We start from the raw sequence: 23,411 nt of genomic DNA on the forward strand, positions 1-23,411 counted from the left end.
CTTTTCATATCAGAGTGGTCTTCCCACCTCCAACACTGACAGGCAGCCACCTCTGGGGTGAGGCACAGGGGCTGGCTGTACATGAACCCCAAGCCCAGTACACGTGCACACGCACACCCCCTCAACTCCCCACACAGGGGAAGGGTGAGGAAATCCAGTGTTTCCAGTGCAAGGATTTCCCCCAATCCCTCCCATACTCACCATGACTTGGTTGAAGCCAAATACTGAGTGCTGGGAGCTGCACCTCACTGGGGGCGTAGAACTGACTTTTCGAAACACTGTCATCTCCACCCCCCCACCTGGGTCTCTGTAGAGAGAGGGAGGAAGAAGAGTTGCATGGACACACACTGACAGGCAAGCACATTTAACACAAGTACAGAGGAAAGCAAAGTGAACAGGACCTGCTACTCCACATCATATCTTCCCCCCCACAGGCAAGACCAATGAACTAACCTGAGAAGCAGCTGCCTGGTACAGAATGCCTGTATAAACACCCCACGCCAGAGGCAGCTGCATCTCAGAATCAGGTGAGGATCCAGTATAAATTACACTGCACCTCACTCCTCTACCCCCATCCACGCATCCCAGAGGTTGGAGACCTACCTGGTCAGGTTGCTGTCATCCCCCGCAGTGCCTTCCTCAGCCTTGGCCCCATCAGCCAGCACCAAGCCGCCCTTCTCCACAATCTCGCCCTGGTCGAACATGGTGTGCAGCCGAAAATTGATAGTCTTGATGGTGGTGAAGAAGACGGCTATAACAGCACAATACACACCGGCTACCAGCATGCTGGGTGGCAGCACCTGGCAGAGAGAGATGGGACAGCACGGGGTTAGTACCAATCAGGGCATTGGGGTCACCAGGCTTTCCACCAGATACATCACCCTGATACACAGAAATTCAGGCATTACCAGTGATCTGTCAGGCTAAAGCCAGGAGTCCTCTCAGACCCTCCTCCTCCCATCTAACCACTAGATTCCACTCCATTCCCAGAGCCAGGGAAAATCCAGTCTGCCAGACCCCCCTGCCCTACTCTAACCACTGAATCCCATTCTATTCCCAGAGGCAGAAACAGAACCCAGGAGTCCTGCCTCCCAATCGTTGTCCCCAGCCACTGGGTAATGCTTTTGGTTGTAATACTAGGCTCTATACAGCCAGTCTCAGGGCCCTTTAGGGCAAATGGTAACAAAGCTATAGGGTAGGGGTGTTGATGTCACCTTCTCTGCCATCACTTCCATTAAAGCTGCTTGTTGAGATAGCATTTAAATATTTTCAGCTACCAAGGATCTAGGGATGTAAACAGGTAACTGACTACCTGGGAGCAGCCAGCCACGGGCAGAGGGCTGCTCCAGTGCTTCTGGGCCTCCATGTGGGGTTGCCAATTCCCAGCCTGTGTGGGCCAAGAGCCGGCAGCCACATGTAGGACTAGGAGAAACCCACACCGCTGGGCTGGAGCAGCCCACCTGCCTGCCCCTCCCTTAATCTATAAGGGCCACTCATGGACCCACACAGGACCAGAACCAGAACTCTTGGATTTTATCTCCCAGGGCAGCCTAGTGGATGACAGCAGAGGGCGGGGAACTAGGACTCCTGGGTTTTATCCCCAGCGTCTATACCAACTTGGTGTCTAGCACTGCACATCCTGTGCTTTAGTAGTCTGTGACTGAAGTGAAGTTGATTATCTTTTACCACCCATAACACCACAGTGCCAGGAGCCACAGCCATGGTTCCACACCCTGTCCCCAATATACACTGGGTGAGTTTCACAAACTACCCCCCTGATCTTTTTGGCTACAAACAATCCCCAGCAGCATCTGCCACATGCCTTCTGCCTATCTCAGCCCAGATTCAGAGGAGTGAAAGTGGCTCCCAGGGCAGGGAATGGTATTGGGAGGGCTGGTACTCGGGCTGCTCTAGTTCTCAGTTTTCACTGCCTCGGGCATCTCTCATAACAGCAGCTCAAGCAAAGGCCTGTTATTATTTGTCCTGTGTTATGGTAACACATAGGAACTGCTTCCAAGCTTAAGCCTCCTCTTCCACAGAAGATGTGGTCAGAACACCCCAGCCTCTGATAGAAACTGGTCTCTCTCGTCACACCAGGCGTTACATAGTCTCCTTTACTGCTCTTTGCCAAGATTGGGGCACTACACGCTGCACAAGCCACTGAACTGCTCACAACAGAGATTGGGCAAGGATCCCTAAGCAAGACTGAGGGTCCTCCTTGGCTCAAGTGCTGCACAAGGAACCCCCGTTGTGCTAGGTGCTACTCTGACCCCTCTCTCCAGCCATGGCCAGAGCCACCACCACTGCACAGATTCCCCAACTCCAATTGAGGGTTGCAAGGAGCCACACAGACACAGTGATCAGAATAGCCACAACATCAACAGGCAAAGGCAGGGTCTGTCTCCTCTTTATACAGATGAGGAAAGTGAGATACTTAGAATGGATGGGACTCGACTTGAGGCAGGCAAGAGGGCTGAACAGAAGTATACTGCTCCCCACACACAAGCCCACCATCCTTCTCTGAATCTCAACATGCCCATCTTCCACTCTGCTAAAGGCTCAGCCAGCAATAACATGGGACATCTTGCCTAGAGTCCCCCAGCAGCTTCCAATTTCTGTGCCATGCTCAGTGGCAAGGGGAGCTTGCCTCCAGGTGAAAGTCAGCTTTGGGGATCAGGTCCTAAAGTTACAGTTACAGGTCAGTGCAAAGCAGGGGTAAAAGAGACTCAAGTTCTACCCCCAGCTCTGCCATGACCTGTGGGGTGATCTTGGGCCACTTACTTCATGATCAGTACCTCAACTTCCTCTCCCATCCTTTGGCTTTTACACTGGGAAAGGACCCCAGGTTGGGGCATTAATGCCAGGACCCCACATCCCAGGTTACCAAAAGTGACATGCATGACTGGCTGTAGGGTCAGGAGCCTAACTTCCAATCTGCAGTGAGGGGCCTGAGGTTGACTCACCATGTAGAGCAGGAAAGGGAAGGTGAGCAGGAAGATCCAGGTATAGAGGTGGAAGCAGTTGGAGAAAGTGCTCTGGTGCGGATCAAAGAACCAGCCGCCTGTCAGCGAGGCCCAGACGCCCTGGCGCAGGATTTGCAGCACCTGCGAGCCCATGGCCACGGTGGTGCCTCTTCTTCCTCCCCCTCCGCCCGTTCCTCCTGCTCAGGGAACGTGACTGCCAAGCTTGCACCTGCAATATCCTTCATCAAGGCAACTAAAAGCCCATGATCTGCAGCCTGGGACCCCAAAATCCTACCTCACTCCTCTCTTAGTTAAACCAGGCTGCCCTCCTTCAGCAGGTATGGGCACCTCACACACCTACCCCTGAGAACCTCAGCTACTGCTGTGGAGTCTCACTAGCCATCCAACGTGCCCTTTTGCCTCCACAGCAAAAAGCTTCCCCCCTCCCTCCACATTCACCCTTTTCTTGCTCATGCCATTATGACTGCTGGAGGGAGGGGGGTTATCTCCACTGTCCAAGGAAATTTAAATTAAACTGTGGAGGAGGTAAAGAAGGAGGTAGGGTGGCAGGGAACTAACTCTCTAGTGGTGGGGATTGCAAGCTCAAGCAGAGATAGGACCAACTGGAGACACAGGAGAGGGACACCCTGGGGAACAGGCTGGCAGCCCCCGTCTTGTCACTGAACAGCAGCCCAGGATAGGGGGCCTCAGTAGGGTGAATGGGGCAGGAAAGGGTGTGGGCAACACGGTGTCAAGGTGGGACCCCCCAGTAGGAGGCTACCAGTATGATGGGAGGAGACCGGAATGGGGCAGCACAGCCCTGTAGAGAGGGCAGCGGGGGGCAGGGAAGAAGGGCGGGCGGGGGTGAGTGGGGACCCAGGTAGGATGGTTGGCGGGCAGGGGAACCCACGCAAGCAGGGGCCGAGGTAGGAGCAAGGGTGGGGAACCCGGGTGACGGGCCCGGGCAGTCGGGAGACCCGAGGGTGGGAGGGTCGGAGCAAGCCCGAGCGGCTCCCACCAGCGTCCCAGAAATGCTAAAGGGCCCCCCCAAAAAAAATCTTGTTCACTTCCGGGGTCAGAGGTCAGTCCGGGAACCCTTCGAGCGCAGAGGGAACCCAGCAGCGGCACCTCAACTGGAAACTGGGGAGGCCGGAAGAGGAGCCCAGGGAGCAAAAGGAACAGCAAGAGCAGCACGCATGCGCCGATCACCCCTTAACACACAGCCAGGAAGCGGAAGTGAAAGTGCGTGGGTCAACTCAGAAACGGCTGACGGCTGAAGCAGCACTGCGCATGTACTAAATTGTGTCCTCTATACGCATGTGCACTGCTCCACACTCCCCTGGGCGCATGAGCAGACTTTGCGGAACTTCTTTCACGCATGCGCAACAGGTTTTAGTCACGCCATTCCTCCTCTTCCAGTTGCGTTCTTCGCGCACAAAAGTTAAAGCGTTCTAAAAAGGTCCTTGGGGGGGTAGATACAGGATGGTGAATTGCGCGTGCGCAAATCCAGGCGTTCGCTCGCGCGCTCTAACGGAAGTATAATCTTAATTCCTAATGGACTGTGCTGTTTGATTGACATTTTACTCCTCCATTGAGAATTGAGGAAGGCTTAAAGGGGTGTATTGGGGGCGTGACTCTTCCGTATCCTAACCAAATAGAATAGCGAGGAGTCATGTTGCACTAACAGATTTATTGAGTCGTGAGCGCTCTGTAAAAGCCACTTCCTCCCGTCAGCTGGAGTGGGGGTTGCAGAGTGCGGAGATACGCACGACAGCGGGTGTAGGAGCGGTGTTGCTGAGGCTAATTAGGCTGGGGGGGGGAGTGTTTCCTTCCCAGAATTTGATGCGACTATCCAAAGGGGGAAATTACCTTTGTGTAGCCAGTTAAGAGCTTTATTCGAGCCTAAGCTGGTAGCGTTGGATTTGTAAGTGAACTACAAGCTTTCCAGGAGCATTTCACAGGCGGCCGTTCTTCACACCTGCTTCATCTGATCCTAGGCAGGGCATGGGGCTCTGGCAGGCACTGGATGCTCTAGATAGGGCCTCAACTATGGGGGTTCTTTGCCCCAGCAGAGGCTCTCAGTAGAACTAGCAACTCCTCCCAACTCCTAGGCATCATCCAAAAAGCCAACCATATCACTATTAGCCAGCTGCTATAGTAGGCTAGTATTCCATACAGGGCTCCTCTTGGGTATTGATGGTTGAAAACTGAGTCAGACTGAGTGGGCTTAGGAATAAGTAAGGTGCATACCACTCATCCTCTCCCCCTTGCTGAGGGGAAGTAAATGGAGAGATGCCCAAGGATCAGGCCCTAATAGGAAGTAATGAAGATTGATGGTTAATTATTATTTATTACTAGAAGACTTACCTGGCACTGCTCGGGTCCTTTGGGGCTGGGTGTATGGGGGAGGGGGTGCAAGAGTCAAGGCAGGGTCTGGGGGATATGAGGGGCTCAGTATAGAAGGCTGAAGGTGTAGGAGTCAGGCTTGTGGGTGAGGAGAGGCTCAGGGAAGGGAGCTGGTGATGTGGGGGTGCAGGAATCAGGATTGGGGGTGACAAGGGGCTCATGGTAGTCAGTGCAGGAGTCAGAGCAGAGGGTTGGAGGTGGGGAGGGCAGCTGCAGATTTCTCCCCTGAGGCAGTGGGGACCATGCAGCTTGCCCACCAGCTTTTCCATAGGGCTGGGGTGGCAGGGGCCGTGCTGCTAGTCAGCAGCTGCTCTCTGGGGCTGGGGTGCTTGCTGCTTCCCTGAAATCATTAATGAGAATAACTGTCCCTGCTATCACACCCCTCCCTTTCCAGGTGATGAGAAACAATTGTATTCGACACAAACCCCATTGTCCTGGCCCAACCAAACCCTGACCTTGCTTTAAATTATAAGAGGAAGCTGCATACCAAATTTGGTGGTCCTAGCTCTTACCATTTAGGAGTTCTTGAACAAACTAACTCACGGATGGAAGGACATGCAGACAGAAAGATGCACATCCGCTCTCAAATATATAGTCAACATGAATATGAATTGCTGTAGCTTTCTCTACTATAAAGTGCTACCCGACCATTTGCTTGCTGTTTTTTTCCACAAAGTGAGTAACACTCCTTGTCCCAGAGAGCACACTGTCTAAATAGTGGGAGGGAGAGGACTTAGCCAGGGTCCCACAGTAGGGCAATGGCAGAACCAAAAGTAGAACCCAGGAGTCCTGAGTCCCAGTCAAGCGCTATCACTATGGGGGTCCATACAGTGTGCAGTAAAATAGAGACTCCCCTCTTAGTTAAGGTCTATGCAGTGTCTAGCATGACATGGTCCTGATCTCTGTCAGGATCTGCACAGTGCTATTCTAATTCACACACTAATAGTCTGAGACAGTCCAGGCCCCAGGAAGCTTAGCATGGCCCAGCAGTCAGGAAACCAAGAATAGTTCCCCAAATCCCCCAGAAAATGCCATTCCCAAGGGAACTCAGCTGAATTTAGTATGCATGGATTTATGAATGTGGTAGTGAACTGTGCACCCTGCCACTTCCTAGGCAGGCACTGCCACTGAGGAAGCTTACTGCATGGAAACCATTGTTGGCTACTGCTATGAGGAAGCTCACAACTCCACAGTTACAAGCACGGGAGAGGGGGAACCCACAGTGACAGAGTCCCTGCCTGGGCACTGCCATGGGAGCTCAGCTGACAAAGCTGCAGTTCCTGGCTGGGCACCTTGACAGGGGGACTCACTGCAGCCACAGAAAAGTAAATTCTGGACGACTCATGAATGAGCACAGAGTCAGGAACAAGAAGGTGCCCAGGAGCCCAGGCCTTCTGTCTCCCAGCCCCCTCCCTGTTTTAACCACCAGACCCATTTCCTCCTAGAGCTGGGGCTAGAGCCTAATGTGCTGATTCGCAGCTCCGCCAACCCTGCCGCTCCCAGAGCGGAGAACCCAGGCGTTCTGGCTCCCAACCCCTCCCCCAGTCTAATCCGACTCCTGAACTGTGTCTCCACTCTTGTTCCTTTTCCTTTGTCCCGGTAACAATGTGACCCGCTCCGCCTTCCTGGTTCCAGACTCCACCCTAGTGCCCTGTGGGGGCGGGGAGACGGGCCGGGCCAGGCCAGCGGGCGCTGCGCTGGGGGATCCGGAGCACACCCCATGAGAGGCGGGGAGAAGAGGCCACCTCTAGCCGCCGTCGCAAACTCTCGATCTTTGAGCCCCCAACCCACCGGCTCTCTGTGGGGTCGGAGCCGCCCAGTGACCGAGAGGCAGAGGCATTTCCCACGTCCGGACCGGCCGGGACCCTGCCGAAGAGACGGACCCAGGAGCGGCGGCTTCTAGCCGCGGAACTTCTTCAACAAGCCGAGGCATTTCCTCCCCGCTGTGCTCCGGCTTGGGACGGAGCTAGGGCCAGGCCAGCTGGAGGGAGCGAAGTGTGGGCACGGCTAGGCGGGGGGAAGCCGTAGCTAGATCGGAGTAGAGGATCCCGCAGGCAGAGGGGCACTTCTCTGTCCCGGTGGGGAGCAGGCGGTAGGGGGAAAGCCTAGCCTCTGTGGGGGGAGTAAACGGTAGGGGGTGTCCCTGTCTTCTGTGGGGAGTAGGGAGCGATCCTAACCCCGTGGGAGGAGGCGATTCTAGCCCCTGTGGGGGAAGTAGGCGGTAGGGGGTGGCCCTGTCCTCTGTGGGGAAGTAGGGGGTAACCCTGGTCCCTGTAGGGGGAAGCAGGCTGTAGGGAACGATCCTAGCCCCTGTGGGGGGAGCAGGTGGTAGTCTGACCCTGGCCCCTGTGTGTGGGGAGCGAAATAGGCGAGAATAAGTCTGTGCCCTGAGTGGGGGGACTAGACTGCGGGGGATGGTTGTGGCCCCTGGCAGTGGGAGTAGAGTGTAACTGTCCCAGCAAGGGGGGGATTAGGCTGTAGAGGAGGATCCTGATTCCCAGATGGGAGGGGACTCCTGTAGGTGGGCAGGTTTCCCTGTCCCATAATCATCTTGATCTGGGGAGACCCCTGCGAGCCAGGACCCTCAGCCTGGTCTTACAGCACCCTTCTAGGAAGATGCCTGTGTTGTGAAGGGCCCCAGCTGGGCAGGGGCTCACTAGAAGCCTCCACCAGCCTACGACCCAGCATGGAGCCACTGAAGAACCTGCTGCGGAAGGGTGCCTGGGGGCCCGAGCGGAGTGGCGGAGCAGCCTACGCCAACCCAGTGTGGACAGCACTCTTTGACTATGAGGCAGCGGGCAGTGACGAGCTCAGCCTGCGCCAGGGGGACCGCGTGGAGGTGCTGTCATGGGATGCCACCGTGTCCGGTGATGAAGGTTGGTGGGCAGGCCGGGTACGGAGCCAAGTGGGCATCTTCCCCTCCAGCTACGTCTCCCTGCAGCCCGTCGGCTATGGCGACGGTCCAGTTCACGCTGACTTCCGGGAGCTGCGGCTGGAGGAGGTGATTGGGGTGGGGGGCTTCGGCAAGGTGTACCGTGGTACCTGGAAGGGTGAGCTGGTGGCTGTGAAGGCAGCACGCCAGGATCCAGATGAAGACATCAGTGCGACAGCAGAGAGCGTACGCCAGGAGGCCCGTCTCTTTGCCATGCTGCGCCACCCCAACATCATCGCCCTCAAGGCCGTCTGCCTGCAGGAGCCCAACCTGTGCCTAGTGATGGAGTACGCAGCCGGGGGCCCACTCAGTCGTGCGCTGGCCGGGCGCAGGATACCCCCCCATGTGCTGGTGGATTGGGCGGTGCAGATCGCCAGAGGCATGCAGTACCTGCACTGTGGGGCCATCGTACCTGTCATCCATCGTGACCTCAAGTCCAACAACAGTGAGTGTCACTCTGCAGTCATGGTGCCCCACAGGACCCACTGGCTCCTCAAACCCACCTTACAGCCCCCACCCCACGGGATTTCCCAGATCTATTAGAGTCCCTCATACACAACCTGCAGCCCCCATCCCATGGAATCCCCAGATCCACAAGTGTCCCTCAAACCCAACCTGCAGCCCCCACCTCATGGGATCCCCCCCACTCTATGGGTGTCCCTCCGTCCCGACTTGCAACCCGCCCATGAGATCCCCCCAGCAATATGGGTGTCTCTCAGTCACGACCTGCAGCCACCCCCTGAAGATCCCCCATCTCCATTGGTGTCCTCAATCCTGATTTGTAGTCCGTGGTAGATTAGCTACTCCAGCCAATTGGGCTGCCCCCTAGAAAAATGAGTGCCCCATGCTCCCTGCAGGAGTGCTGAGGGTACTGCAGGCAGGAGGGGAGGGGAGGGGTCCCCAAACTCCTAATATACCTCTGCCTGCAGCCCTCCAAAGAATCCCCCAAGTCCGCTGGTGTCCCTCTGTCCTGACCTACAGAACCCTGCTATCCCAGCCCTGCCCCACTAGGCTCCTCCCTGCACCTCTCTCGCAACTCAGCTGGTGCATCTGGGTTCTGACCTCACTGACCCTGGGCTGCAGGAAGTGATGACAATTGTGGGGCCTTTGAAAAATGTGATTTTGGCATGTATGTAAAATGCAGGGGACAGGGAATGCGATACTGGGCCTTGGCCCTCCAAAGGCCACTAGTTCTGATCTAGCACCAGGGTTGGGGACTTGCTGACTATGGGGGTTCTGTTAGATCAAATGAGGTACCAGGAGCATCAGGCTATGTCTACACAGCAACCAAAGTCCCACTGCATGGCTGGCCTGGCTCATCTGACTTGGGCTTGCAGGGCTAAAAATTGCAGGGCAGGCATGGGGGTTCAGGCTGGGCCTGCAGGGCTCAGAGACTGGATATCCACTTGAGTCTTGAATGTTTACACTGCAATTTTATAGCCCCCCCAGTTCAAGCCCCATCAGCCTGGTCAGCAGAACCAGGCTTAGACTTGTGCGGTGGGTTTGTCTTCGCAATGCAGACATACCCTTAGAGCAGGGCTACTCAACTTTAGAAGCCCCAGGGGCCACAATGATACTCACAGCACATGCCAAGGGCCACAAATTAAGTGTGGTTGCATAGTCATGCAAAAATATATGCAAATATATGCAAATAGCTTCATTCACACTGACAGGCATGAATATAAAGATTAAGGCAAGACTACACAACACACAGGCTCCATTTAAGTCAGTTTCGCTGATATTAGTAAAATGCAATAATAGCCCAATTTCCACCCATATGACAGCACTTTTAATGAGCAATGACAGTCCAGGAATTAAACGACTAAAACACATATCAACAGAAGACCGTTATATTGGTTACTTTTTTGTTTTGGCTCCCACCCACAGGCTGCATGCTGAGCCCCATGTAAACCCAAACTGCACCGTGGGCCGCAAACAAACGCGGCCCATGGGCCATGTGTTGAGTAGCCCTGCCTTAGAGACTTGATGGTGAGAGAGCCTGGGGTCACACTGAGCTGGATTAGGAAGAGGAGGTGAATAATTAGTGCAGGAGTGACTGAGAGTCTATCCCCAGCTGTGGGAGAGGAGTGAGCTCTAGTGTGTGGGACAGGGCTGGGAGCCAGACCCCTGTGTTCTATCCCTGGTTCCTAACTAATCAATAATGAACTGGATAGAGGGAAAGGTTGGGGGGGCCTGTCTTTCACCCTGGTTGACCCCTCTGCCTATTAGTATTCTCCCGGCTCCTAAGGAGCCGATTGGCTGGCACTCCCTTGGCCCAGGCCACCATTGAATTACCAGCATGCCCTACTGCAGGGACCATTCACAGGCACATGTTGGGGAGCGGGCACAGGGACACCTGCTAGCTGCCTCCTGAGGTCATGCCTGGTGGCGCGCGCAGGCCCTCAACTGGCTGTGTGCAAATGGTCCCTCCTAGACCAACCCTCCACGTTCCCTCACCTTTGTGAGGCTGCAGCCAGCCCCTAAGGCAGGGGTGGTCTTTCTCAAGGACTGGGAGAGGGTAGCATTGTGGGGCAGGGAATTATCTTGCATCCTGGGGAACTGACACAGGCTGAGATTGGGACCCTTGAGGGGCTGGGCATTACAAGATCTCAACATCTCTCCCCAATTGAGATCAGGGCTCCATGGACCCTGAACCCCACATCCTGACTGAGATCAGGGCCCTAAAGGGCTGGACTCTACACAGACTCCAACTCCCCCCAACCAAGATCAGGGCTCCATGAGGCTGGACTCCACAGAGACTCCAACTACCCTCAACTGAGATCAGGGCCCCATGGGGCCAAACTCCACAAAGATGTTGATTCCCCCAGCTGAGATCAGGGTCCTGTTGGGCCAGGCATTGCACATACCCAGAGTGAGAGGATCTCTGCTCAAAGAGCTTACTGTTTGACTGGACTAATGGACGAGAGGGGAAACTGACGCACCCTGAAGGGAAAGGACTTACCCAAGATCAGCAGCAGAGCCAGAAATAGAACCCATGAGTCCTGACACCCAGCCTCCGTTGCTCTAACCACTAGCCTCCATGCCCTTTCCAGAGCTGGAATCAGTGGGAGTGTGGCTGGTGGTAGGAGCAGCCATTAACCCACATTTAGAGGGAAGGGAATGTGTCTTTCTAAATTAGACTAATTCCTGTTTGCCCAGCCAGCTCTGGAACTGGCCCCACTGGAGGTGCCTGGAGCTGGGGTGGTTTTGTGGGGGCAGAGCTGCCTGTCTTACACACACACAGTGAAGGGCTCCCTTTAATGGGGGCCTGGCTTGCCAGAGGGAGATGTAGCCTCTGGGGGATGCTGTGGAAGGGAGGACACTGCTTGGGCAGGGAATTGGTACTGGGGTGTCTGGGAGGGACTGGAGAGGAAAGAGTATTGGGGGCTGTGGTGGGGGACATGGGTCATTGCAGCATGGGAGGGTCCAATGCAGAGAGAACATAATATGGGGGAGAAGGATAAAATAGGGATTGCAGTTTGGAGGCTGTGGGGGAAGGGAGTGGTTATTGGGGGCTGCAGGCTGGGGGAGGGAGGCTCGGTGGTGGGGGATGTGGTCTGGAGAGCAGCAGGTGTGTAGGATGGGACAGTGAGGGATGTGATCTTGGGGTCTCCGGGGTAGGGGAGAGAATATTGGGGGGCTGTTGCCAGAGGGCAGTTGGAGCTGCTGTCCAGCTGTCCCCATTTCCCAGCTGTGGGAACGCCTGGTCTGGCTTATAGGGCCTCCCTTTTCAGCTTCCTGCCGGCAACTTCCTGCCCCAGCTTCCTGCTCCCCAAGGGGGGAGCAGAGAGAAAACAGCAACGGGAGAGAGTGTAAGTGCAGAGAATCCAGGAGAGGGGGTGAAAGGGATGAAAAAGCAAGGGACTCACGGGTGGGGGGGATTCCAACTGTGCTCTGGTGCTTGGAAAAGGGGGCCCATCTTGCTCTTCCCCTCCCTCCTGGAGGGACTCCCTGGCATATTGTCAACTGGGAGAAGAGAGAGAGGCAGTGGCTGCAGTGTTGGGAGGGAGATGGGGACAGTGCTGGGGGGAAAACTGGGGGCAGTACTGGGGGTGTGGCTTCAGTGCCTGGGGGAGCTGAGGGTATGGCTGCAGCATTGGGAGGGAAATGGAGGCAGTGCTGGGGGTGTGGCTGCAGTGTTTGGGGATACTGGGGGTGTGACTGCAGCGCTTGGGATGGGGAACTGGGGGCAGTGCTGGGGGTGTGGCTGCAGCATTTGGGGGAGCTGGGGGCAGTGCTGGGGGTGTGGCTGCAGCACTTGGGGTGGGGAAACTGGCTGGAGCAGAAGACAAAGCAGCAATTCTCCTGTAGCTGTGCACAATAGACAGCTTAGTGCAGCATGGTCTCAGGGAATGTTTCTCTTTCGCCTACGGGTCATGGGGCTGCAGAGCCAAGCTGGGCCCAGACAGGGTGGAGCTGGGAGCCAGGACTCCTGGGCTCTCTCCCCAATTCCTAGAGACATGTGTGGGCTAGTGGCTAGAGCACAGGGGCTGGGCGTTGGGGCCCGTGAGTTTTATCCCTGGCTTTGCCACTGTGGCTTTGCACAGAGTTTGCCTAAGTCCCTGCTCCCTGCCTTAATTTCCATAGCTGTGAAATGGTCCTGGGCCAGCTTTGCCAAGGAGCAGCTGCTGGTGACCTGTCCTCACTGGTACCTGCCCTGGCACAAACTAGCTCATGAGCCCTGGCTGGGAAAGGGGAACTGATCACAGGGCAGACAGGTTCCCCAGAAAAACGTCACAGGGAATGTGCTGCGAACAGCACGTCAATCCTAGAGGTGTGGGCTCCCATAGGGCCTCAGGCAGTGGGGAATGGGGCCTTTCCCTGGCAGGGCACTGACCCCTTCCCTCCCCCAAAGTCCTGCTGTCTCAGCGCATTGAAGAAGGGGACATGAATGGGAAGACGCTGAAGATCACAGACTTCGGGCTGGCACGAGAGTGGCACCGCACCACCAAGATGAGTGCAGCTGGCACCTATGCGTGGATGGCACCTGAGGTGATCAAGGCATCTACCTTCTCCAAGGGCAGTGATGTCTGGAGGTGAGCACTCCCAGGGGAGCCAAGATGCCTGGGTTCCATCGCAGCACTGGCGGGAGTGGGGTCTAATGTCCATTGCCCTCTTTCCTGCCCTCCCAGGTTACCTTGGGGATGAGGGATGCTGCAGATTGTTTCCCTGCACTCACACACAATAACGCTCTCTCCCCCCCAGCTACGGCGTGCTGCTGTGGGAGCTGCTGACCGGGGAGGTCCCATACCGCGGCATTGATGGACTGGCCGTGGCCTACGGCGTCGCCGTCAACAAACTGACACTGCCCATCCCCTCCACCTGCCCCCAACCCTTCGCCCAGCTCATGGCAGGTAAGGGGAGGGGTCATGGTGCCCTGTTCTATCCCAGTGCTGGGAGGGGGTGTGGTCTAGTGGGTAGAGAGACGGCAGGGACTGTGTCTCACCAGGGCCAGATGCTGGGTAACTGGGCAGTTTGCCCCTCCCCCGCTGGATGAGACAGACCCTGCACACTGACGTGTCATTCCCCTCCCAGAGTGCTGGGACCAGGACCCCCATGGACGGCCCAGCTTTGACTCCATCCTGACCCAGCTTACGGCACTGGAGGCTCAGGTGCTGGAGGAGATGCCCCAGGACTCCTTCCACTCCATGCAGGATGACTGGAAGCTGGAGATCCAGGGCATGTTTGATGAGCTGCGAGCCAAGGAGAAGGTACAGCTTCTGTCTGTTCCCCAGTGAGCCCCCCGCAACCCAGTCCCACATTTCCACTGCACCCCCCCACAGCCCAGCTCCATACTCCCACTCCCCACTGAGTCCCCCACCCTCTACTCCACATGCCCACCCCTATTCAGACTCACCAGTCCCCCAACCTGTTCAGCCCAGCCCCCCATTCCCTACTGAGCCCCCTTAATCCCCACAGTCCAGACCCCCACTCTCCATTCAGACCCTCCAGTCTGCTCCCCCCACAGTCCATACCCCCTACCTACTTACCCCCCACTTTCCACTGGGCCCCCACAGCCAGTCCCTTCCTACAGTCAGGCTCCCCACTCAGTCCTCGTAGTCCAGCCCCCCTCACCCTATAGATCCCCCTGACTTCCTACTGAGCTCCCATGGCCTGGCTCCTGCTCCTTACTGTGCCCACCAACTTCCCATTCCCCACTGAGCCTCCTGACAGTTCTCCACTGCAGTCACACCCCCAGCGCTGCCCCAGCGCTCCCATTCCCCTACAGCGCAGAGCAGCACCCCCTGCTGAGTCCACCCCACACCCCTCCCTCTCCCTAGCACCCAACTGGCACCCAGGGGCGTTGCAGTCGGCGCTGCTGATAACCCCCGAGTGGTGTGGTGACCCCCTCCCCCTCCCTTGGCAGGAGCTGCTGAGCCGGGAGGAGGAGCTGCAGCGGGCAGCGCTGGAGCAGAAGTCCCATGAAGAGTTCCTGCGGCAGCGGGAGCACCAGCTGGCCCAGTGGGAGCTGGAGGTGTTTGAGCGGGAGCTCACCCTGCTCATCCAGCAGATGAACAAGGAGCCTCCCAACGTGAAGCGCAGGAAGGGCACTTTCAAGAGGAACAAGCTCAAGGGACGGGACAGCGAGAGGATCAGCATGCCCCTGGGTATAGACCAGGGGCTGTGGGGTGGGACTGAGGGGCATTGGCAGGTCTGGCGGGGAGCCCAGGGCTGGGATAGCAGAGCAGTGCAGGTTAGGACTAAGGGGCACTAGCAGGGCTGGAGGAAGCCCAGGCTGGGATAGCCAGGGGCTGTGAGTTGGGACTGAGGGGCATTTATTTGTAGTGTTAAGGGCTAGGCCAACCCAGGGCTCACAGCCGGGGGAGGAAGGACTGGTCACCCATCCTTTGTGCAAGGCCCCCATTTCTCCCTCTGCCACCCTGCTCCCCTCCATGGTGAGGTGCGTGCTCCTCAGAGCTGCCCAGATAATACCCCGTTTGGGGCTTTGGATGGGAGTACAAGGGCTTCAGGCTGTGGTTAATCAAGGTTAATTACCTTGTATACTCTGGTTTCCCGGAGGAGCGGGGGGCTATGACACTAACAGAAACACTTGGTGTAAATCTGGAGTAGCCAAGCACATATGAGTGTGGGAACCCACCCAGGGAGCAGAGATCAAAATCTGGCCTTAGCCCCCGTGCAGTTGCGGGTGACTCTGGATTGACCTTAGGGAGCTGAGATCAGAATCCAGCCATGGCCCCTGGGCAGCAGTGAACAGAGATCTTTTGGAGGTGGTCATTTTGGGAGAGGGAGCTGCGCTGACCCATTCGATTCTTCATCCCCCTAGATTTCAAACACCGCATCACAGTACAGGCCTCCCCCGGGCTGGACAAGAGGAAGAATGTCTTTGAGGTGGGGGCTGGAGGCTCCCCGACCTTCCCACGCTTCAGAGCCATCCAGTGTGAGTGAGACACAACATCTGTAAGGGGGTAGGAGCTGGAGTAAGGCTCTGTGCCCACCCTATGAAATAGTGGCTTGGGACTCCCCCTGAACTTGCCCCCACATTGGGGGTGTATCTGCTTGAAGAGGGAGAGCTTTGCTGTCATCACATCTGGCCAATGAGAGAGGCACAGATGATGACATTATATGTATTCATCCATGATGTCATTTCCTTCTGGTCAGTCACAGAAGTACAAACTATGATTAAGGCTGTGATTATGTCACAGAATCTGTGACACTTTCTGCTTCTGTAACTGTCAGCCAGTGGGACACCAGAGATCCCAGTTCTGGAACTCCAAGCTATGGCTCCCAGTTCCTGCAGGCGGAGGTGGGAGGGGACACAGCTCCTAACTACTGTGAGCTGCAGCAGCAGTGGGGCTGGAGCCCCCCTTGCCCCATTTTGCCGGGGTTATTTGTGGTACAGGTCATGGGCTTCTATGAATTAGTGTTTATTGCCCATGATCTGTCTGTTACTTGTACCACAAATAACCCTGGCAAAATCTTAGCATTAACTATGATGTCATAGCTACTTGGCCATGATATACTTTTGTACAATAAGAGCCATCCTGGGAGCTAGTTGTATTAGATATAATCATCCATGGGTTGCTTTATATTCCCCCCTCCCCTAGGGTAGCCAGATGGTTTCAACAAAAATACCAGACACACTTGACATTACATCGCAATCTACATTACATCTTATTTAGAAAATACCGGATATTTACATTTTGTCAATTCGTTTCCTGAACAGAAAGCTCAAATACTGGACTGTCCAATTTAAAACCGGACACCTGGCAACCTACCCTCCTCCCGTACATACATATACACGCACACCTCCTTCCCCTCAGCACTGACTGGCCTGAATTCAGTTACATCACTGGATGTGTCGTTAGTGTGTCCATCTTTACACTGATTGGATGGAGTGAAGTGACATCCCCTATTGTTAAGTCTGATGACCCAACATGGTACAGATAGAAGAAAACAATATTACAGAAAGTTGCTTGTGTTATCATTTCCTGTGGTTATTCTGAGTGGACCAGAGTAAATGAGGTTGGGGGAAGAAGCTGATGGGGGAGGACATAGGGACTTCCTGTTCCATTATGGTCTGTGCTTTGTGCTGATTGGCTGTCAAAAAGACACCACAGTTTTATAACATTGTTACACACAGTGATCAGAGTATCAGAAAGGTAGCTGTGTTTGTCTGAATCTGCAAAAGTGACAAGGAGTCCTGTGGCACCTTATAGACTAACTGATCTGTTAGTCTATAAGGTGCCACAGGACTTCTCATCGCTTTTACAGTGATCAGAGAGAATTACATTTTAACAGAGCATATGATATGATCTCTTGGGCCTCCCTGGCCTGCAGGAAATGCCATCATAAGTGTTGATATGTGATATAATTGCTAGTGATTTCTGATTGGTCAGAATAAAATGATACCTCACAAAGATTGCATGGAATGGAGTTGAGCATGCTTCTAATAAGTCAGAGGGAAATTAAGTAATTAGAATTACATGTGACATCACTTGTGCTTCTCTGATCAGAAAGAAATGACGTCATGGGGAACATGCTGCCATCGTAACATATTCACCTACAATGTCCTTTTTGTCTGATCCATGCTCTCCGCCCTGGGTGGGAGGCTGATGTGATGTCAGTCCCCACTGACCCAAGTGCTTCCTTCTGTGCAGTGGAGCCCGCAGAGAGCAGCCAGAGCTGGGGCAGACAGGCATTGCGCCGCACAGAGGAGTCCTGGAATGGGGAGCGCCGCCCTGGCAAGAACTGGGGTCCTGGATCCCCGAAGCCCTGGGAGGGCAGCACCCAAAATGGCAGGTAGGGGATGCTGCTTCTCCTCCCCATACACACTTCCCCACTGCTCCCTAAGCCCCAGAATTTGTGTTTGGGGAGACGTCCTGGCTGCCCCCTATGGCCACTAACTAAACAATTAGTAATGTTGAGACAAATACTGAGCTGAGAGCCAGCACTCCCAGGTTCTTTCCTAGCTTGGGGAGGGGAGAAAGTTCTAATGTCTGGAGCAGAGGGGCTGGGAGCCAGGACACCTAGATCTCAGTTGTCTGTTCTCTAGCTGCTCCCCCTGGCTGTCCCCCCTGCCTGTCCCTCTCGGGATTCTAACCCCCTCACCCTATCCTCTGCAGAAGGAGATCCCGGCCAGATGAGACGACCTGGTACTTTGACCCAGAGGAACCCAATTCTGTGGAGCTGGCCCCACCCCAGCATGCCCTGAATGGTGAGTCCCCATGGGGGAGGGGATACAGGTTGGCTCTGGTGTCAAGATCAGACAGGTAGGTGAGGTACCCAGAGCGTGTCACTGCATGAACCAGAGGAGGTCTTGCTGATGGGCTGGGCACCACACACTGCCCTCGACTGACATTCGGGCTAGGGATGTTAAGAAGCAGGTATTTTGCTAATTCCGTAGTGGATAACATTTTTATCAACTACATGATTAGTCAATAAGGGAGGGCGCTCAGTCCTGGCTCGCGCTTGGTGCGGGAGCTACTCTGCAGTTTAAATGAAGTAAGAGCTGGGCTGCCTGCAGGGAGCTGAGACCCCTCGCAGACAGGGGCTGCTGTCAGAACAGCTTCTGTTTGTGGTCAGCCTGGGCTGCAACACACAAGGGCTGCTCCGCAGGATGCTGAGCAGCCTGTGCCCACCACAGACAGAGGCTGCTTCAGTGATGGGGGGAACTGGCTTTTAAGTCAGCTCCCCTAGCACCAGCTCCTGGTTCCCCCACCCCTTGCTGCGTCTGATACAGAGGTAATAAGGGGGGGCGGGAATGTGAGTAGTCAACTTGACTACTCGCTTACATCCCTAATCCGAGCTGGGCAGCATATGCTCCCCTGTTGAGATCAGGCCCCTTCTGGCTGGCACTACACAGTACATGCTGGATCAAGAGCCCCCTTGGGCCTGGCTCTGTACAACCTCCTGCCCCCTGGCTGCAATCAGAGGCCCCCTTGGGACAGTCCCACACAGAACTACTGGCCACAGTCAGGGCGCCCCCTTATGCTAGGTACCATACAGACCTCCTGGCTGCAATCAGGGGCCCCCTCAGGCCAGGTACCACACAGAGAGACAGTCCGTGTCCAGAAGAGCTCACAGTTGAGTGTGTGTGGGTATGTCTACACTACCCCGCTAGTTTGAACTAGCGGGGTAATGTATGCATACCGAACTTGCTAATGAAGCCCGGGATTTGAATTTCCCGGGCTTCATTAGCATAAAGCCGGCTCCGCCATTTTTAAAAGCCGGCTTGTTCGAACCCCGTGCCGTGCGGCTACACGCGGCACAGGCTAGATAGTTCGAACTATGTAGCCATTCCGATCTATCTGTACGCCTTGTGGAACCTCGTGTAGCCGCGCGGCACGGGGTTCGAACAAGCCGGCTTTTAAAAATGGAGGCGCCGGCTTTATGCTAATGAAGCCCGGGAAATTCAAATCCCGGGCTTCATTAGCAAGTTCGGTATGCATACATTACCCCCCTAGTTCGAACTAGGGGGGTAGTGTAGACATACCCTGTGTGTGAAGATAGATGGGTGCAAGGGATCACTGGGAGGATGAATGGATGGAGGGGAATTCGCTGGAGGGATGGGACATGCTGTCTCTAGCTACATCTACACAGCAACATTATTTCGAAATAACTAGTGTTATTTCAAAATAACTTAGTCTTCATCTACACAGCTGGCAGTTATTTTGGAAGAGTGTTGAAATACTGTCAAGATGGAGGACTTCTTACTCTGACTCCTATAACCCTAATTATACAAGGAGTAAGGGAAGTTGGAGGAAGAGTGCTCTATTTCGAAATAAGTGCTGTGTAGACACTCCCAATTTCGAAATAAGCTATTTCAAAACAAGCTATGCAATTGACATAGCTCAATTTGCGTAGCTTACTTTAAGTTAAGCCCTGCTGTGTAGATGCACCCTCTGTGTACTGTTCCCTTCACTCACTGGGTGGGGGATTCCTAACATGAGTGGTGGTGTGGGTTATGGCTCTGTCCCTTCTCTGCAGGTGATATCCCAGCTCCAGGCCCCAATGGGACACAGGAGTCTGAGGAGCAGCGGGCACCAGCTCCGGAGCGGATCAGCACCCCTAAACTCATCCAGAAAGCACTGCTGAGGGGCACAGCGCTGCTGGCCTCTCTTGGACTGGGCCGAGACCTGTCCCAGGCCCGAAGAGAGGAGAAGGGTGAGCCCCCGCCTGCACCTACACCCCCACCATCTCCTGAGCTCATTCGCTTCTCCCCCAAGGACACACACTGCCCTGCCTTGCTGGTGGAGCTCGACCAGGGAGAGCCAGCCCAGATGCCAGGGTCCATGGAACAGAGCCAGGACAGGCCAGGCCAGACACCAGGGTCCACAGAACAATGCCAGGACCGGCGGATGCCAGGGTCCACAGAACAGAGCCAGGAGGGGCTGGCCTGGACGCCACAGTCCATGGATCAGGGCCAGGAGGGGCCAGCTCGGACACCAGAATCTGTGGAGTTGCTCATTGACCTGGTCCCAGGTGGTGACAGAAGTTCCCTGACCCCCTTGTGGAGTGAGAAGTCACCAAAGAGCCCACGACATGAGGAGGAATGGAGTCCTGGCAGCAGGGCAAATAAGTGGGGTAAGTGGAGAGTTGCAAAGATGCAGAGACTTCCCCTATAGGGGGCACTGGCTCTGACCCAGATCTGGGGCAAGGGATGGGCTGGCTGAGGTTGGGACAAGGGGGTTGGTAAGTAGGTAACCACCCCCTATTGTTCTAATGTTCTCTGTTCTCTTTCACCGTAGGTGGGGCCCTCCCATCCCCCTCATCCCCCTGCAGCCCCCACTCGCCACGCCCTTCCCCACACACCAGCCTCATCTCCCGTCCTCGCCCCTCCCCTGTGCGGAGCCGCATTGACCCCTGGAGCTTTGTGTCGGCTGGGCCCCGTGCTTCCCCGGCCCAGTCACCCCAGCCAGAGCCACGCCGTCATCGAGCGGCAACCCCTGACTCCAGCAACCCCTTCGTGACCTCCGACCCATTCTTCCATCCCTCACCGCAGCCTTTTGACTTGGAGACCTTTGACCCCTTTGCCTCAGCACCCAGATTGACCAGTCCTTCCTGCCGCCTGGACCATGGCCAACTCAGTCCATACCCCTCGCCCCCTCCACGCCACTCACCTGGTTTTCATGCCCGTCTGGACCAGACCAAAGAGAAACACCCCCTGCCATGGTGGGTGGCCAGATCCGCACAGGAGGAGAGCAGAGTTCCAAAATGAAACAGGCGACGCAGGAAGTCCCACCCTCTTTGGACAGTTGTACACAGGAAGTCCTACAAGGAAAGTGGGTGATATTGGGAATTCCACCCTACACGGACTTTGCATGGAGGAAGTCCAGCCCTCTTTGGACAATTGCACACTGGAAGTCCTGCCCTCCTTGAGCTCTGGGCACAGAAAATCCCATCTCGCATCAATCGTTGTACTAGATACAAGGCTCAGGTTGGGGGTGGGGATCTCTGTGTTGGATGTTTGGGGTGAGTGGGAGGAGCTTTTGCTATACACTGGAGAGGTGGGGGGAGTTCTGGGGGCTCCTAGGGAGTAACTGGGGCACTTCCCCACACCTTAAAGAAAAGACTAATAGTGGCTTAGGCACCCTCTGAGCCAGGTGCCATGATCACTGTGATCCCCAATCCCCAGCTACATGTGACATGAGGTAGTCTGGTCTCTGCCAAACTCCCACTCCTTGTTCTCAGAGACACTGCTTAGGTAATGATCACTGCTTGGGAGTGAGGGGCACCAGCAGAGCTGGGAGAGGCCAGGTTTGGGATAGAAAGGGGCTGCAGGTCAATAGTGAGGGGCACCAGCAGGGCTGGGGCGCTCAGCCCATGTGTTTCAAGAACACTAGTAGTGAACTCCCTTGCTCCCAATGTGGGGTCCTGGTGTCTGGTTGGGACTAAGCCACCCCTCCAAGGCAGCAGCCCCTTTGGTGGATAGCAGGCATTTGTCATAGGGATGTTCCTGTGTGGGGCTGATATGGGATGAACACCGCCCCCTCCATTGCTACATTCCTGAGCATTGACTGGCTGTAGGTGAGCATGTGCCTGGGTGTGCAAGCATCCATGTGCATGTAAGGCTGGGAGATGTGTACTTGGGCAAGTGTGCAAAGCATCAGCTGGTGCACATGCGTGCAGCTACCCCAGTGCCTTTGTGCTTGTGTCTGTGGGTGTGTGTGAAGCCAGAAGCATGGGAGTGTATGTGACGACTGTTTCGGGTGGGGTCTGAGTGCAGCCTGTGAAGCTGGGCATGTTTGCCCATGCATGGGCCAGAGACAAGTGTATCTGGGAGCTGCCATGCCATTACCTGCTCTTCCAGTTTGCTGCTCCCCCCCTCACCCTGGAGTGCCCATTAACTCTGTCCCTTCCTCCAGCAGTGAGTTCCTGCCCTGGGGGCAGGGAGGGGGACTGGGTCATGTCAATACCTCCTATAGCTGCACCAAGACCCCAGGCTGGGGAGCAGCCAAAGCTCGGGCTGCCCATGGATTGAGACCAAATAAACTCCCAGCTGCCTCCAGCCACTGCCTGCTGTTTCCGTTCTTGCCCCTGCTTTGGTTCCCCCACACCCAGCTCACTGCTCCAAGGATCTCAGGGCACCAGTGGGAGAGAGGCTCCCCCAGGGTGCGCTGAGCCCATGGCAGGCCCTTGAGACACACGAGTGGCTTGGCCACATTTGCACACCCACTTGGTATGGGCACAAACCTAGCAGAGTGTGGGGAGGTGCATGTGGTTGTCCAAAGGCCTCTGGGTGCAGAAAAGACTCAGCTGTGTGCATGCCCCTTGCATGTCTACCTGCATCAGTGCCAATCACTGCAGCTTTGCATCGACCACCTGGCTCACATGGCAGCCCTGGGTGCATGACACTATCCGGGCAAGTGTGGCTTTGAGTATCACTGGGGCATGGTGCTGACCCAGATACTGTGTGTGCTCATGCTTCTGTGCCTACATGCCTCACTTTGCACCAGCTGCAGGTTGCTGGCAGTGCTGCTAGTGCTGCAGGTCCCTGGCATGGAAAGGGGGTTGGGAAGTGACTGCTGCACACATGTGCCAGCAAGACCCTTTTACACAATGATCTTATGTGGGCAATGGGATTCATCCACCACCTCTAGCATCTGTGGGGCTGTGTTGGGGTCACTGGGCATGATCCTAGGTAACTTGGAGAAGTGGAAGATCAAGTGCCCGATGGAGGCAACAGCTGCAACATGGGAAACTCCAGTCCCAGAGCAACAACAGCTGCCAGCCAATGCAGGAATCTCCTAGAGCTATTAGCCACATGTAGGGGAGCAGCTATGAGGGGGCTCATTCTATCCAGCAGGGACAGACACTCCCAGCCCCTCCATGACACATGCTTGCATAGGGATATATCCCCCTTCCCACGTACACATGCTTGGGTGGAATCAGCCTCCCCCTCACAAATCCTTGGGAACCACTGGGACCTGTGCAGGTGCCCAGCCCCGGCCTGAAGAGTTTTTGCCTCAGGGGGCACTAGGAAGCTTGGAGCATGGGTACACAGGGATCCAGTTCTGATTGCAGGAGATTGGATGTGCTGCTATTATATGTACTACTGTAGAACAAATACCAGGCACTGCAAGCACCCTGGCTGAGATCAGGGCTCCAGAGAGTGAGGGGGCACAGACCCTCCTCTCCCAGCCAAGATC

General features: G+C 55.6%; 2 protein-coding genes across 4 annotated transcripts in view; one reads left to right on the forward strand and one right to left on the reverse strand.

Moving 5' to 3' along the window:
- PCNX3 (pecanex 3) overlaps positions 1-4,198 on the reverse strand; it is a 35,594-nt gene extending 31,396 nt beyond the window's left edge. For both annotated transcript variants that reach the window (XM_075939227.2, XM_075939226.2), the window contains exons 1-3: positions 2,964-4,198; positions 604-800; positions 202-307 (exon numbers count right to left, since the gene is read on the reverse strand). In XM_075939227.2, coding sequence (XP_075795342.1) covers positions 202-307; positions 604-800; positions 2,964-3,116 — 456 coding nt within the window. In that variant the 5' untranslated portion in view covers positions 3,117-4,198. The remainder of the gene's footprint in view (positions 1-201; positions 308-603; positions 801-2,963) is intronic.
- Positions 4,199-6,981: 2,783 nt separating this feature from the next.
- MAP3K11 (mitogen-activated protein kinase kinase kinase 11) lies at positions 6,982-22,271 on the forward strand. 2 transcript variants are annotated; one of them, XM_075939234.2, is made up of 11 exons: positions 6,982-8,746; positions 12,036-12,113; positions 13,157-13,337; positions 13,507-13,655; positions 13,837-14,012; positions 14,669-14,909; positions 15,587-15,700; positions 17,421-17,562; positions 17,886-17,977; positions 19,750-20,346; positions 20,511-22,271. In XM_075939234.2, the coding sequence occupies exons 1-11, from the start codon at positions 8,056-8,058 to the stop codon at positions 20,978-20,980; spliced, it is 2,931 nt and encodes a 976-aa protein (XP_075795349.2). In that variant the 5' UTR covers positions 6,982-8,055; the 3' UTR covers positions 20,981-22,271. The 2 variants fall into 2 exon arrangements, with proteins under 2 accessions (XP_075795349.2, XP_006131683.3); XM_006131621.5 differs by lacking the exon at positions 12,036-12,113 and having other exon boundaries at positions 6,992-8,746.
- Positions 22,272-23,411: the final 1,140 nt, after the last annotated feature.

Source organism: Pelodiscus sinensis, chromosome 11 (genome assembly GCF_052426305.1).
Source record: "Pelodiscus sinensis isolate ZL-2025 chromosome 11, ASM5242630v1, whole genome shotgun sequence".
Lineage (NCBI taxonomy): Eukaryota > Metazoa > Chordata > Testudines > Trionychidae > Pelodiscus > Pelodiscus sinensis.